The sequence below is a fragment of the Apteryx rowi genome, unplaced genomic scaffold, assembly GCF_003343035.1.
Source record: "Apteryx rowi isolate R43461 unplaced genomic scaffold, aptRow1 scaffold_369, whole genome shotgun sequence".
NCBI lineage: Eukaryota > Metazoa > Chordata > Aves > Apterygiformes > Apterygidae > Apteryx > Apteryx rowi.
The window spans coordinates 28684-41853 of NW_020450185.1; the positions used below are offsets into that span (position 1 = coordinate 28684).

At 46.4% G+C, this 13170-nt stretch overlaps 1 protein-coding gene across 3 annotated transcripts in view; it reads right to left on the reverse strand.

The window, feature by feature from the left end:
- ASCC1 (activating signal cointegrator 1 complex subunit 1) overlaps positions 1-13170 on the reverse strand; it is a 39275-nt gene that overhangs the window by 25631 nt on the left and 474 nt on the right. For 2 of the 3 annotated variants that reach the window (XR_003254797.1, XM_026073426.1), the window contains exons 2-5: positions 11238-11373; positions 9716-9815; positions 8692-8789; positions 7008-7186 (exon numbers count right to left, since the gene is read on the reverse strand). Coding sequence is in view for 2 of the 3 variants with exons in the window: in XM_026073426.1 (XP_025929211.1) it covers positions 7008-7186; positions 8692-8789; positions 9716-9815; positions 11238-11346 (486 nt within the window). In the remaining variant the exon portion in view is untranslated. Of the gene's footprint in view, positions 1-7007; positions 7187-8691; positions 8790-9715; positions 9816-11237; positions 11374-12951; positions 13130-13170 lie in introns of those variants that run through there. The other variant, XM_026073425.1, reaches the window with a different exon arrangement.

The following is a 13170-nucleotide window of genomic DNA, read 5'->3' on the forward strand; positions in this document are numbered from 1 at the left end:
TTTGAAGTTTCCACCTGTGCTGCAGAGTTTGAAATAAAACCTTTCAGATGTTTAAATACGGCAGTATCTCAGCCTGTCAGAGTTTAAAGCCTCACATCTCGCGCAGCATTTTTCATGTCTAATGACAACATCCATCCCTTTCTTTACAGCGGCGCTGACGGGTTGCACTAGAGAGCAGGCAGCCTGCAGCACGGAGCCCGGGGGCTTTGCTCCGGCAGCCACCGGCTGGCAAAGCTTGGTGGTCCCCAGAAGACACAGAGTGCGCGCATCTTGTGCTGCTGCTAATAGTTTCATTGCTCATCGCATCCTGGATGTTGCAAATCCCAGAACCACGCAGCAGCCTTGAAACGCACACAGACTGACTGCTTTCATCGTGTCAACAGCACGGGTAAAGAGGGACTTCGCCGTCTCGCTTCTCCCCACCGTCCCCTCTCCACCAAGGCTCAAAGAACCGCAGTAGAAGCCTTTTTATTCCCTCTAATTGATGCTGCTGTTAGCACGCGCGACAGGACATGATTTCTCTCCATCGGTCTTTTTTTTTTTTTTGAATGGTATCCGTAGCTAGCGGATATTTGGCCCATCACAAAACAATAGCTCAGGTAACAGAAACTGGGAGAAAGTTCGATTTATTCTTGTCAAGGACAACCAGCTGATGTCACTTCCAGAGCGCGCACGGACGATGAAGGCAGCGTACGGTCACGAGGAAGTCCTTCACAGGTCAGAACACAAAAACCCTGCCCTGTTTTTTTGGAGCAGGGAATGGGGCAAAAAGCAAGCCAAATTTGTACTGTAAATATCAACCGGCCCCAAAAGCAGCGTTTTCCCCTGAGCTTTCAAACACCTGAGCGTGGGCTGAGGGCTGACAAAGTGACGGCACGTCACCTCCATCTGCCACATTGCCTCTGCTGGGAAGATTAGCAGGGAAGAGCAGTGCGTGGTGAACAGGCCAAGACCTAGATAATCTTCCCGCTTTAGTCCCCAGTATTTCAGACGGCTCCTAAAAACTCTCCTTACACCCCTACTTTTTTACGGGCTGACAGATTCCACATCTCGCCCGCACAAAACAGATGCTACATCAGAGGTGACTCTCCCTGGAAAAGATGACGTTTCGGCAGCCGCCTTAGCAGCCCTTCACGGCTGGATTCAGCTCGCCGAGATGCACAAAAGCTTGAGCCCATTTGTCCTAATCCCAGATCACAATCTGCCGTTAGCAGCTGCCTGGGCGCCTCACGGCAAGCGGCACTGCCCAGTGATACCAGTCCTCTGCACCGGAGCAGCAGGGCCAAACACCAGCGACTCGGAGCCCAGGAACATGCTCACAGCTACTGCTAAGGAAAATCGCATCCTCATCCAGGGAGGAAGAGCCCAAGAGGCATGATCCCGTCAACACCGTGATTCTGGGGCTTTATGGACTCCTTCCAAACATCCAAGGAAGCCTCTCAGGGTAAGTTACACCAGCGCATAACTGCAGACAGGAGATCCAGTGTCGGAGATGGGCACAGGGATCCCCTGGGATCTAAGCCTTGCTCTGCGTGGGTCTCTCAGGAACAACTCTTCTCTCACAGTTTCCTCCTCTGCGAGGCGGAAAGCGGGCACTCCTCTGGCAGCACGAGTCCCAGCGAGGAGCGCAGGGGGGCTTCCAGCCCTAGCAAAAGCAGGGCACCACATTAAGGAAGACCAGGTGTCACCGCAGGGAATCCCCCGTATACTACAGGGGAAACCGAAAGCCGCAAACTTGCAGAAACCTACTGGCAGATACAAATACATAAAACAGACTTTCTCTCTCTCAAAAACTCACGGTTCAAACCTGAGTTTAGGAGAATATTCCCTTTATGCATCATGTGTATGTGACAACTGTCCATTTTGGCTTGTGCTTCTCTCCCAGACACTGCCCTCTCACGGTCAAAAACCAACTGTCAGATCCACCAGGAGACCTTAGCGAGCTTACAGCCTGCAAGGATCTAAACCAAGGGAATGGAGGAGCAATTTGGGAGACAGAGCAACAAGAAGGCTGCTGTCTTTCTCAGATGATAAAACCATAAGGTCACGGAAGTTCCCCTTCCTCCACGACCATAAAACCACTGCAGGTTTTATGAACTGAAGCAGCAGCACGCACATGAGAGTCAGGCACCGGCAGAAAGCAAGCTGTATTTATTTTCTCAAACACTGAGGCTGCAGTTATTACAAGGTGTTTAACCCTTTGATGGTTAGGCTTAATTCTTCTTTGCACCTTCGCTCCAGTAGCAACACACCTTTAGTCTATGATGCACAGTTGATCTCAGGCTTCCTGAACAGATCTTTTGTGGGGAGGAAAACAAACAAACAAAAAAACCAACCCACACACACTCAACAGGCTTCCAAACATACAGCCTCCCTTCACCATAAGTTAGTCATTTCCTACATGGAAATAGACTCATGGCAGAAGACAAGTGCCTGGCTTTTTCTAATGTTTTTCTAATTCCACAGATTAAGAGGGCAACTCACTTCCACTCAGGTAGCCTTAAAAAGTAATTCTTTCCTCTCTCCTGCTACTCGGACTTCTACCTTTGCTCTCCTCCTTTAGATGGAGCATGGAAAGGGTTTTCTTTGGAGCCCTAGCCTCTCTTTTCAAAGCTCAGGCACACTGTCTCTGCAAATCTAAGACACCACAGTTGGGAAATCATAGTCCAAAACATAATTCAGGCCTTCTGCATGGCTAGACAAAGGATCAGACTCATTTGCTCTTTCTCCCTGGTTGCATCCTTCATACCGTCCTAAGAGCTTCCAGTATTCGCAGACAACCTTATGATATTTTTCCTTAATAGCAGGATACTGCATTACAGCAATTTGCCCTCTCCCACCGTGATCCACAAACAAAGGAGCAAGCCAGACAAACAGCAGTTCCTCAGAACTGACTGAAGCACTGCAGGCTGAAAAACCCCTCCTCTCTTCTGTCCCCTCCTCTCTGAAATATAATATCTCATTAGCAATGCTTGATATTTACAGGTTGCCATATATTACGACAATCGTATTTCTTTTCCATGCTACATCTGCAGCCTGCTAAGACTGCAAATGCTGTGTTTGCACAGCTTGGAAAGACCCAACTGCGATTTTTCATGGCAGTATTACTGCATAACCAAAGTCACTTTCCTTTTCCACCTGCACATTCAGACAACCGTTTCAGTCTTCCTTGCTCTGACACCTATATGACTGTGCTAGGAGACTTCCAAGGTCATCCAGTCATCTGGATCACCCACTGCGCCACATCAGTATTGACCTTGTTCAGGTGAGCCACATCTCAATATTTGTAATAAATCAGCCCCAAAAGAGCCTCTCCTCAACCCTGGTTCACTGTGTGGCTGCACTGACCATACAATACCTCAAACGACACTGAAAGTGTTCCATATCTCTCCACAAAGTCCACCTTATAAAAGGTCTCAAAGACAAAAAAAAAAAAAAGTTAGACAGCATATACCCACCAATACAACACTATGTTATAAAATACAGAAGAATGGTTGCCATGGTAACTGCTCTAGAGAGACAGAGTCCCTCACAAATGCTCAACGGCCAGAAGAAATCTTCACACACACACGCACGCACCTGGTCTTCTCCCTTTCTTACCGTTATTAACGAGCTTCATTCAAAGACTGGAGTCTATCTAATTCTGCAACGTTTTGCACCAGCAAATCGCAGCAGGAAGAGAAGCGCACTGCTTCTATCGCCGAAACCTGTTCAGATTTCCTTAAGCATCCTGAGAAATCCCGTTGCTTTGGACAAATCTATAAGCTCTCTTATTGCTCTGTGAGGCACAGTTTTGAATTACTGTTTTTCATTACTGATGTGCTTTCTAGCAGACCCTGCTGTGACATAAAGTGGTATTAGAGTGGCATTACTGGCTGTGGAGTGATTGAGAGACATATGGGGCTGCAATATACTCCTTGAACTAACAGGCAGCAATACATCTAGAAGCCCTTTTGCTAGTGCCAGGAGGAGGAACGGTGGAAAAATAAAGCACCATACACTCCTAGGCTATACATATGCAAACCTCCAAATACCTGCCACTGCCAGGATTCTACGTTTCAAACTAAAAATGGAAACGCTAGAGCTGATACAGGGAGTACCAAGAACACTCGAGACCGTCCCGAGACGCAGAGGGCACTAGCTCAGGCACAGAGCAGCGCTACCATGACCCTGCAGCTCGCAGGCCAGGGTGCCTTGCGCTGGCGCAGTGTGGACAGCAGGAGCTAGAGCCCCAGCCCGCCTGCCTCCACCCCCACACGCACGTCCTGCTACAGGGCACTTCCAGCTGACACTGTTTCGGGAGATTCCCGAAAGCCCCTTGCTGCAGTGAGAGGCGGGCTGTGGCTGAGCCCTGCACTCTCTCAGGGATATTGCTATACCGCTATTAGAAAGATTCACGTCTAGGTGCTGGCTTTGAATACAGCTCAAATCACAGGTAACTGAAAGCCAGAATTAGTTGCTAGGCTGAAATGCCTTCTTACATGCACACCCACACTGCAAGATCCCCAGCCGTGAAGCAAAGCCTTAAAGGACTTGGTGCTGTTCAGACACAACTGCATAAGAGATAGACAGAAAGGCAAGAGGAGGAAAAATTAACATGAATAGCCTGGTCAGCACTGGTCTCAGCACATCTCTGACCAAACTTGAGCTTCTGTAGCCTTCTAGGCAAAGGAGCATGGGCAGGTTTACAGAGGTTCCCAGGCATCCCAGAACATGCAGATGTTCTTCTGAATGTGAATGACAACACAGGGGAAAGCACCAAGATGATTTCATGGAAGCGTTTCCAAGTGGATGACAGACACTGGCATTGCTGCCTAACCAGGGTTGTGAACTGACACTTAAGAGCAAGCAAGAGATGAACAACAGGACAGGGACGGAGCAGGAGGGGCCTGGAGAGCAAGTATGCTCACGAGCAGAGGCTGGGCTAATGGAGGGATGCATAGAGATGTGACTAAAGCAGCAGGCAAGAAAAAGGTCTTCTGAAAGGAAAAGAACGAGTCCTGAGTGAAAGTCAGCGTGTTACAGGAATAAAGACACAAGATGAGAGTGGGGACGATAGCATTTTCTGCAAAGATTAAATAAAAGAGGCTACACCTTAGAGATGTCATGCTGAAAGGATTCACCTGACACAGAGGCAACCGGGAGGCACGAACCTAGCAAGATGTACAAGATGACACTAAGGTTACTGGCCTGAGCAGCAGACAGGTCCACAGGGAGGGCCAAAAAAGATCCACAGGACCTGCCGACAGACAACTAGAGAGAGGAAGAGGATCAGAGAGGCGGAGTCCAGGATGCCAAGGCTTCAGGGAGAGCAGGGCCAGCCATGTCTGAAAGGACTGACAGGTCAAGGGAGACCAAGAGAAAGGACGGTCACAGACTGTGCAACAGTCACGAGCCCAGCTGGAAGGGGATTAGGGGAGGAGGAACACCAGGCTCAAAGCAGCACTCTCAGCTCAGGGGTAACCGCATGAACAGCCACTGAAGAGCCCCACGCTGAAGTCACTGGCTCCCCAGCATGCTGCCTTTCTCCCCATGACTTTGGTGCATTCCCCGCCAAGCACTGGAACTAGCAACCAACAGAGGGAGCCAGCAACCGCTGACACCCGCCCAAAGCCTGGTATCACCAACCTCGGAAAGGACCACTGCCTTCACTGCACTCCAAGCCAGCTGCACACCTCAGTTCTTTCTGTCCAGCAAACACTTTCTCAGGCTAATCCTGTCTTCGGGGCTTTTTTTTAAATGAGCTCTGGCTAACGGGCACAGAAGATTGAGACAGTGATATCCTCCTAGCCAAACGCTCATGGCATTGCACAGCTTGCTAACTCCGGGATCTATTGGCCAATTTTGGCTATATTTAACATCAGGTAGAAACCTCAGCAACAAAAAGCTCCTAAGACGTCATGGAAGTAGGCAGCTGGGTGCAGAAGAGAGACTCAAATCAGTACAGCCAGGAAAGACAAGGCTGCAAAGCAAGCTCAGTTCTGCTCCTAGAGAGCAGACAACCACATGCAAGTGACCACGAAAACTTCAGCAAGAATTCGCATCTCCTTAGATATCAGATAATTCACTCACGAGGCATGAAGACATAGGAAACCAAACTTCTTCAGTTTTGCTATTTGCAAGACTATATTTTCCCCTTTGAAAGGGGCAAACAGAAGTGAGAGGCACAAGAGTAAGAATATCAGCCCACAAAACCACTACTGCAGGGACACAACCTAACCTTCAGCTGTAGCAGAGGAACTCATCTCTTGCCTAGAGAAGTCTTCCCAACACATTCAGAGGACAGAGGAATTTAATACCATTCCCTCTTCTCAGCCTGGCCCTGTGCATTGAGATACCACTTCTGTCAAACGAGAAGCACATTAAAATAAAATAGGGAATACACAACTTTCACTTCATTCTGTTCCTCATTTCCCTATGCCTATTTCCTACTGCTCCCAATATAAGATCTGAAGACAAGCAGAGGGACTGTCAGCACAGTCTCCTGGGGAAGAAGGGAAGTGATTAGGTTTGCAAGATGGCATGTGCTACCAAGTCGTTTCTTGCTAAGCTCCAGTAATGACACCCGTCTTCACTCACTGTCAGTAACCAAAGGAAAAGTGAGATAGACACTGCAAACTTGTGAATTCCCACCTGACTTTACAGTTATGTAGAAATCATATAAAATGCACAAAGGTCCACTACATTATTTAGTGGCTTTCATATTAAAAACAACCCCCCCTTTTGAATCTCAGAATATCTTCCCACCTAGGAAAAACTCTACAGGGAACAAAGTATTTTACTAACAATTTACTAACTAAGCCATTCCACGTTCCGGAAGATTTCATAATAGCATTCAATAAATTCACAGTATATCCACCAAGTTAAGTAAAAAGCCTGTTAAAAATACCTTGCTAGGAAAGGTAATGCGGCCTTGAAGGTAAACACCAAAGAGCTACCTCAATAAATGAAAACAACACCCTGCTGAAGGGCTTCCACTTGATTTCAGTTCTTTCATGGATCCTTACCTTTGAGCATTTCTCCAATACTTCCTCCCTGAACTGCAGAAACTTCTCCTGAATTACGGGCTGGTTGAGAGCAAAGGACAGGAAGTGTGTGAAGGGCTGCTTCTTCCGGAAGCTCTCAAGAAGAACATCAATACGTGTCCGGGCCGAGATGACACCACCGCGCTGCTGTCCTGTAATCACTACAAGAAAGCAAAGCAATATCTGTCTGGCTTTCCTGAAGCTACAGGTAAAACAGTGACACCTTACTCCCGTGTCCATGCAAAATAAAAAGTAATTAAATGGATTGTGATTTTGCATGATACTGATCTGTGCATTTTAAAATACCAATTGTAGGATACTGTGACGGTAGGACTATTTGTCCTCCTGGATAGTTATCTATGGCGTCACTGCCCCCGTGGTTGATCTGAATCACAATTTTCCTTTAAATGACTACAGGATAGAAAGATATGGAGAGGCCAGGAGGGAATTACAATAACCCGCACAACAGCACCTCTCGACTATTAGCCCAGGGCTCGCTAAAGAAGAGATAGGAACTAAAACCCCCAACTGTGCAGAGAGAAATCTTGCCAAACTCCCTGCTTGACTTAAAATACCTGACACGGCTGTGCTTTCCTGTGTAAAGACAGGATGATGCCATCAAAAGGTATCCCTCTGTTCTCAAGAAAGTCAGCTCTGCATGTCTAAAAAACAATACGCTGAGTCTATCACTTCAGCGGCTCTTCAGATTTCTAGAGAATTATTTTAAGTTTTCATAAAGGCAGTCTCTTAGTCAAAGCGAAGAAGAAAATCTATCAGAGATCAAGATGGCCTATATCGTTTGTGCTTGCACTTCAAGGCCCCAAACAGAGAACACTTGAGTTTGAAAGGAAAGAACTGCAAGAAGCAAGATTTTCTTTGCTTCCCATTACTCCATGTTTTCAGCGTCTCTCAACCTTCCTGATAGTCCTTCACGGTTCTCAGGGGGAAGTCAAGACCCACTTATTGAGAAGCACTAGCACATTCTTGTGCAGCAAGACAGTCAGATTCCCCCAGTCACTTCTTCCCCGCAGCTCTGTCATGAACGTAACTCTGCACTGTAACAGTTATCACCATAATGTGTGTAAGGGACCCTCAGGATATCCACTTAGGCAGAAATCCACACGGACCAGCCCTTACGAGCAATGCCTTCTTTCTTTTTAAGTCACTGGAAGCAACTAGAAGGAACATATGGTACACGAAGGCCTGCTCGCACCGTAAGGATCAAGCAGCAACGCCAGAAAAGCAGCAACGTCACCAAAATACTTCTCATATTAAAGAAAATGATATTTATTTCATGTATAAATACACAACATGGCAATTTCTCTTTCTGGATGTATATTACAGCTCCTCATTAATAGCAATATTATATACGGTAATAATAAAAGTTAAAAAAAAAGAAAAACAAAAGAAAAGAAAAACACATTTGGGCCCAAAATTCTTAAGGCAGTCATTTAAGGCACAGAAGACACTTCAGCAAGACTATTCATTGCTTAAAATAGCATATTTTTAATCCAAAATCTTACACTGCTTTATGAGAGTCTATAGACAGGAAAAATAAATTCAGGAGAAAGCTGAAGTGATTTTCCCAGGGCCATAAAGTGAGTCAGTGACACGCCTGCAGGAGAGCCGATGAGAGAACAATCATTTTGGGTATGTTAAAACTCACCAATTTCTCCCTCCACTCCAGGCCTGGGAATACTGATTGAGGTTCGAGTCTCTGTTTCTAGTCTCTTCTTGGTCTCTCCCTTCTTCCCAATTATGTACCTAAAGGCATAAAGGTGCAGGAGTCACTCACACAACTGCACTGCTCCGCTCTCCATCAAGTGTGCCCAGGTAGAAGATTAACCATGGCCTGAGCTGGCCCCAGGCAGCCAGGCTGGGTGCCCCAGAACTCCGCATCTCAGTGCTACAGGGATGCGCGGGCTCAGCTCCACACGCAGGACCCGGTCCTGGCACAGGGGCCACTCCTGGGACTCTGCGTAGAACCGGCCCAGGACCACAGGATGATGTTGAGCCGTGGCTAACAACCTGCTTAAGTTAAAACGAGTCGGGCCTTGACAGCTCTTCCCAGCACTTCCTGTCACTGCACACATCATCTGGGTTATTCCATTTGACCCAGACGAGGAAGAACTAACTGCACTTTTTCTGGCTTGTGCTTTGTTCAAGGTGGTCATTTGTCATCCAAACACACAACAGAATACCTTTCTTTTTTTTCTACATTTCAGTAACACTGTCGTACCAACAAAACCGTCAAAAATAACTAGATAAAGCTCTGAACTCCACTACAGGCTTCCCAGTGAACATCAGATTTGAGTCAATAATCAATTCCAGTTGGGTGTGCTTTCTCAAAGCTTTCACAATCTCCCCCTGCCAGGCTGCTCATCCCAGTTCTTCCTTCCCTTCTTCCATCCTCCCTGATGTTTTTATGTTCAAGGGAAGAGATGCTCAAAAACTCTCCTACCAGCAAGAAAGCACCACCTGCTGTCTCCGTCACAGCAAAGGCTAAGAGTCAACATGGCACAACTGCACTAGAAAGGCATTGTCATTTTTCTCCTCCCAAACACAGGACATTCACAAATGGAATACATCTCAGAGATCTGGCACCTGCCCCTGATCTCAAAAAATATTCTGCACACAAATACTTTCTCAGCCAGAGGCCACGCAGATAAGCCAGAAACACATAGGCTCACTTGTAAAGCGGACTGGGAACCTCCACTCTGCACTGGAAGCCTTTCTCGGTCTCTTCCACCACAAAGGCATCACATGGTTCATCTGCACAGTCACCAGGGCCTACCAGAAAAAAAAAACAACAAACCTTTTACAACCTTTATAAAGTTTGGCAGTGCTTTATACAAGACAGTAGTCTCACAGTCATCTTTTCCCAAGGTTAAATAAAGGAACAAACGGACTCCCCTTAGTGGCAGCTAACTGCTTTTTATTTCACCTTACTACCAGCTCTGAAAAATGTAATGACTGTTTCTAAATCTGCCAGGCTTGGAGGCATAGGAAAGTAGTAGTTACAGCCCAGGTTTTCTCTTGGCTCTAATTTGTACAACTCCCTGGTTGGAGTGCCCTCTTCCAAGTCATGCACTGCTCTCCTGGCAGGGTGGAAGCCACCAGCCCATTCAGAGAATGCAGCAGGACTTTAAAGTCACAAAGGAATAAAAATAGAAGGCGTAGATTGAAAGTTTTGGTTCAAGGGTTCAAGTGCAGCACGTGTAATGTTTAGGAAGACAGGGGAATTCTCACACCCTCTGCAAGGGCCAATTAAAGGCAAACTTTTCATCCGTGGGCCATTCAGTCATGCCTGCTAAGTCCAAACACGATTTCCTCAGAAAGAGGAAGGGGTTGCTATCTCCTTCACAGCATAGAGACGGATTTTGGCGGCAAGCAACTTATTAGAGCTTTGTTCAATCTACTGAAGAGCAGGGTGGAAGGGAGAAAACACAGCAACCCTTTCTATTTAAAAAAAATAACAGCTGACCTTTCTATGCCCGCAAGAACTCACGCAGAGCTACAACAAATATAATACACAGGCAGAAAGATGAAGTAAGTCAAATCAGAACAGAAACAAATCTGCCATAAAAATAGGCAACGCCCCCTGAAAGCCACATTGTAAGAAGTCAGCTTTTTAATGGGCAAACAGTGCAAGGACAGAGGACCTCTAGCGAGTGGCCTTTAGTCCCACTGCATCTGCAAGTCACAGAATAGCTGTGGTTGGAAGGGGCCTCTGGAGACCATCTAGTCCAACCCCCCCGCTCAAGCAGGGTCACCTAGAGCAGGCTGCCCAGGCAGAAGTTCCTGTGTTTCAGTTTGTGCAGGTTGCCTGTACTCCCTCAGTAACCCACTACTGAAAAGAATTACAGTGCAGGGACCCAGGGAAAACAGATCTACAAACTTTTTTTTTTTTTAGTGGATCTCTTTCACAGTCAGAAAACAAGACTAGTAGTCAGTAGCACAGTCACTCAAACCAGTATTAGGTAATCAGGACTGTGTCCTCTCTTCAGTCAGCAAGATCATCCGGGACTAATGCAAAGCATTTGTCTACCTCACTAACATCTCAGTACTCTGTAGAGGCAGGTCCTTGTGCCCATAAGGAGGTCCTCAGAGCAACACCAAGAGTTTGCTGTGTCCCCTTTGTCTCCAGTGCAGATTCCCCATCTGTAGTATGCCCTCATACCACCATGGTCACCCCCATGCATCATTCTTTACCTGCATAGAAATCCTCTTCCTCTTCAGGCTGGTAGGCCTGTTCTTGAATGAGATTCTTCCTGTAAATTCTTCCCCCAATCCTTATCAGGGTGGGACGCAGAACATCCATGGCGCTCCTCTTCCTAAGGATGGCACGCTACAAAAAAGAAAGATAGCTCTACCAGCTTATGCCAAAAAAAGGTAAATTCTGAGGTTTCCCCATAGATAATTTCTGAAGGGCATCAGGGAAGCAAGGAGGGAGGTCAGCAGTAAAGACTGAGCTACTTCCAGAAGAGCAGTAACTCTTTTTATGTGTATGTATGAGTGATTTCAGAAACGCAGTACCTTGCCAGAACTTATGTGACTCAGTCAGGAGATTAATTTTCTCAGAACTTACAAGCATGCTCTTTGTCAACTCAGAAAACACAATTAATTAAAAATGGGAAATTTAAGCAACATAAGAAGTGTAACAAAGCATCGGATTTGCCCCCCACAACAAGGTCAGCAACTGATCGCCGCTCTCTCTGAAACTCGCAAGTTTTAATTAAAACTCACTGCCATCTCAGTTAGATGTGCCATTTAATATCATTCCAGATTCTGGACAGTTTCTTCTCCTCATTATTTTTCAGAGGTGAAGTTTCAGCTGCAGATGAAAGATGCTATAGCCTTTTACAAGGAATCCGCCAGCACACTGACCTCTTTCACAGGATCTATCATCTTGCACCAGTTTCTCCAAAAACATAGCCCCAGCCACTCTCAGCTTATCTCCATTTAGAGAGGCACCCCCCCCCCCCCTTTTTATCAGAGATGCTGAGTACTCCCACCTTCTCACACCCCAGGAGACCACCCCTCTTCCCTGATAGAAACCATGGCTCAAGCCCCAAACATCTGAAAAGGGTCACTTTGAAATGGGAGAGGAGTGGGGAAGACAGCTGGGGCTGGTTAATCCTTTAATTGCCACATCTCCATCTGCCAAAATCCTAAACACATGGGGGGGTGGGCAAGGGCACACACATGCACCTGCAGAACAAAGCGAACTGTGTGGAAAGGTGGGAACAGCGGAGAAAGGGAGAAACTCCTGGGTACAGCTGTGCTACTTCGCACAGCTCAGGCAAAATAAAACAGCTTTATAGAGCTGCTTTACCTGCCCATGGGATCTGCTTTGTAATGGCCTAGAGAAGGATAAGCCATCACTGTGTTCCCATGAATCCATCCCTTAAAGATATTAAAAACACTGAAAATGATTTAAGCCTAATACAGCACTCTGCAACACCTTAACATGTTGCATCATGTGGTCCTTGAACTGTTTAAAGCTTGCACAGCGCTTTTTTCACTGGAACAACAAAAGAGAAAGTTCACCGTGAAAAGATACGTTAAGCTTGAGACATACCCTAGCCTACGCTTCCGACAGTTATTGCTAACTAAACACTAGAAATATGGGACATGGTGTTCAACCTAAGAGAACATTTTCTGATGTAAAAGCAATAGGATGATCCAAAGAACTGACAATGTCATCTGTCACGGACACTTATGATTTCCTGCATACTTGGAGTTCACTGAAATTGTGGGGGTTTTTTGATATTTCAGGTTGCCTTACTGTTTTTAAAACATAATTTTTTATTTTTTCGAAGACTACTTTTTAGAAGACAAAATCTCCACCAAAAATGTGCCTTCACCAGAAAGTTTATTCACAGAGTAAAAAAAAAGATGCATTTGTCTTTAAAACCGAGCTTACCCTAAACTGGATTTAAAACGCATACTGGCATTGCCTTCAAAAGAGAATGCCCTTCTTCTCAACTAGAGCCCCAGCTCCTGAAACGCGAAGCACGCGCAGACACCGAGCAACACAGAACAAGCGAACAAAAGCCGCCTCGTTGCCGGCTTTTATTGTCGTTGTTCCCACCGGGACGGAGAACGAAGGAGAAAAGCCGCGGGAGCACCGAGACCCCCCTCG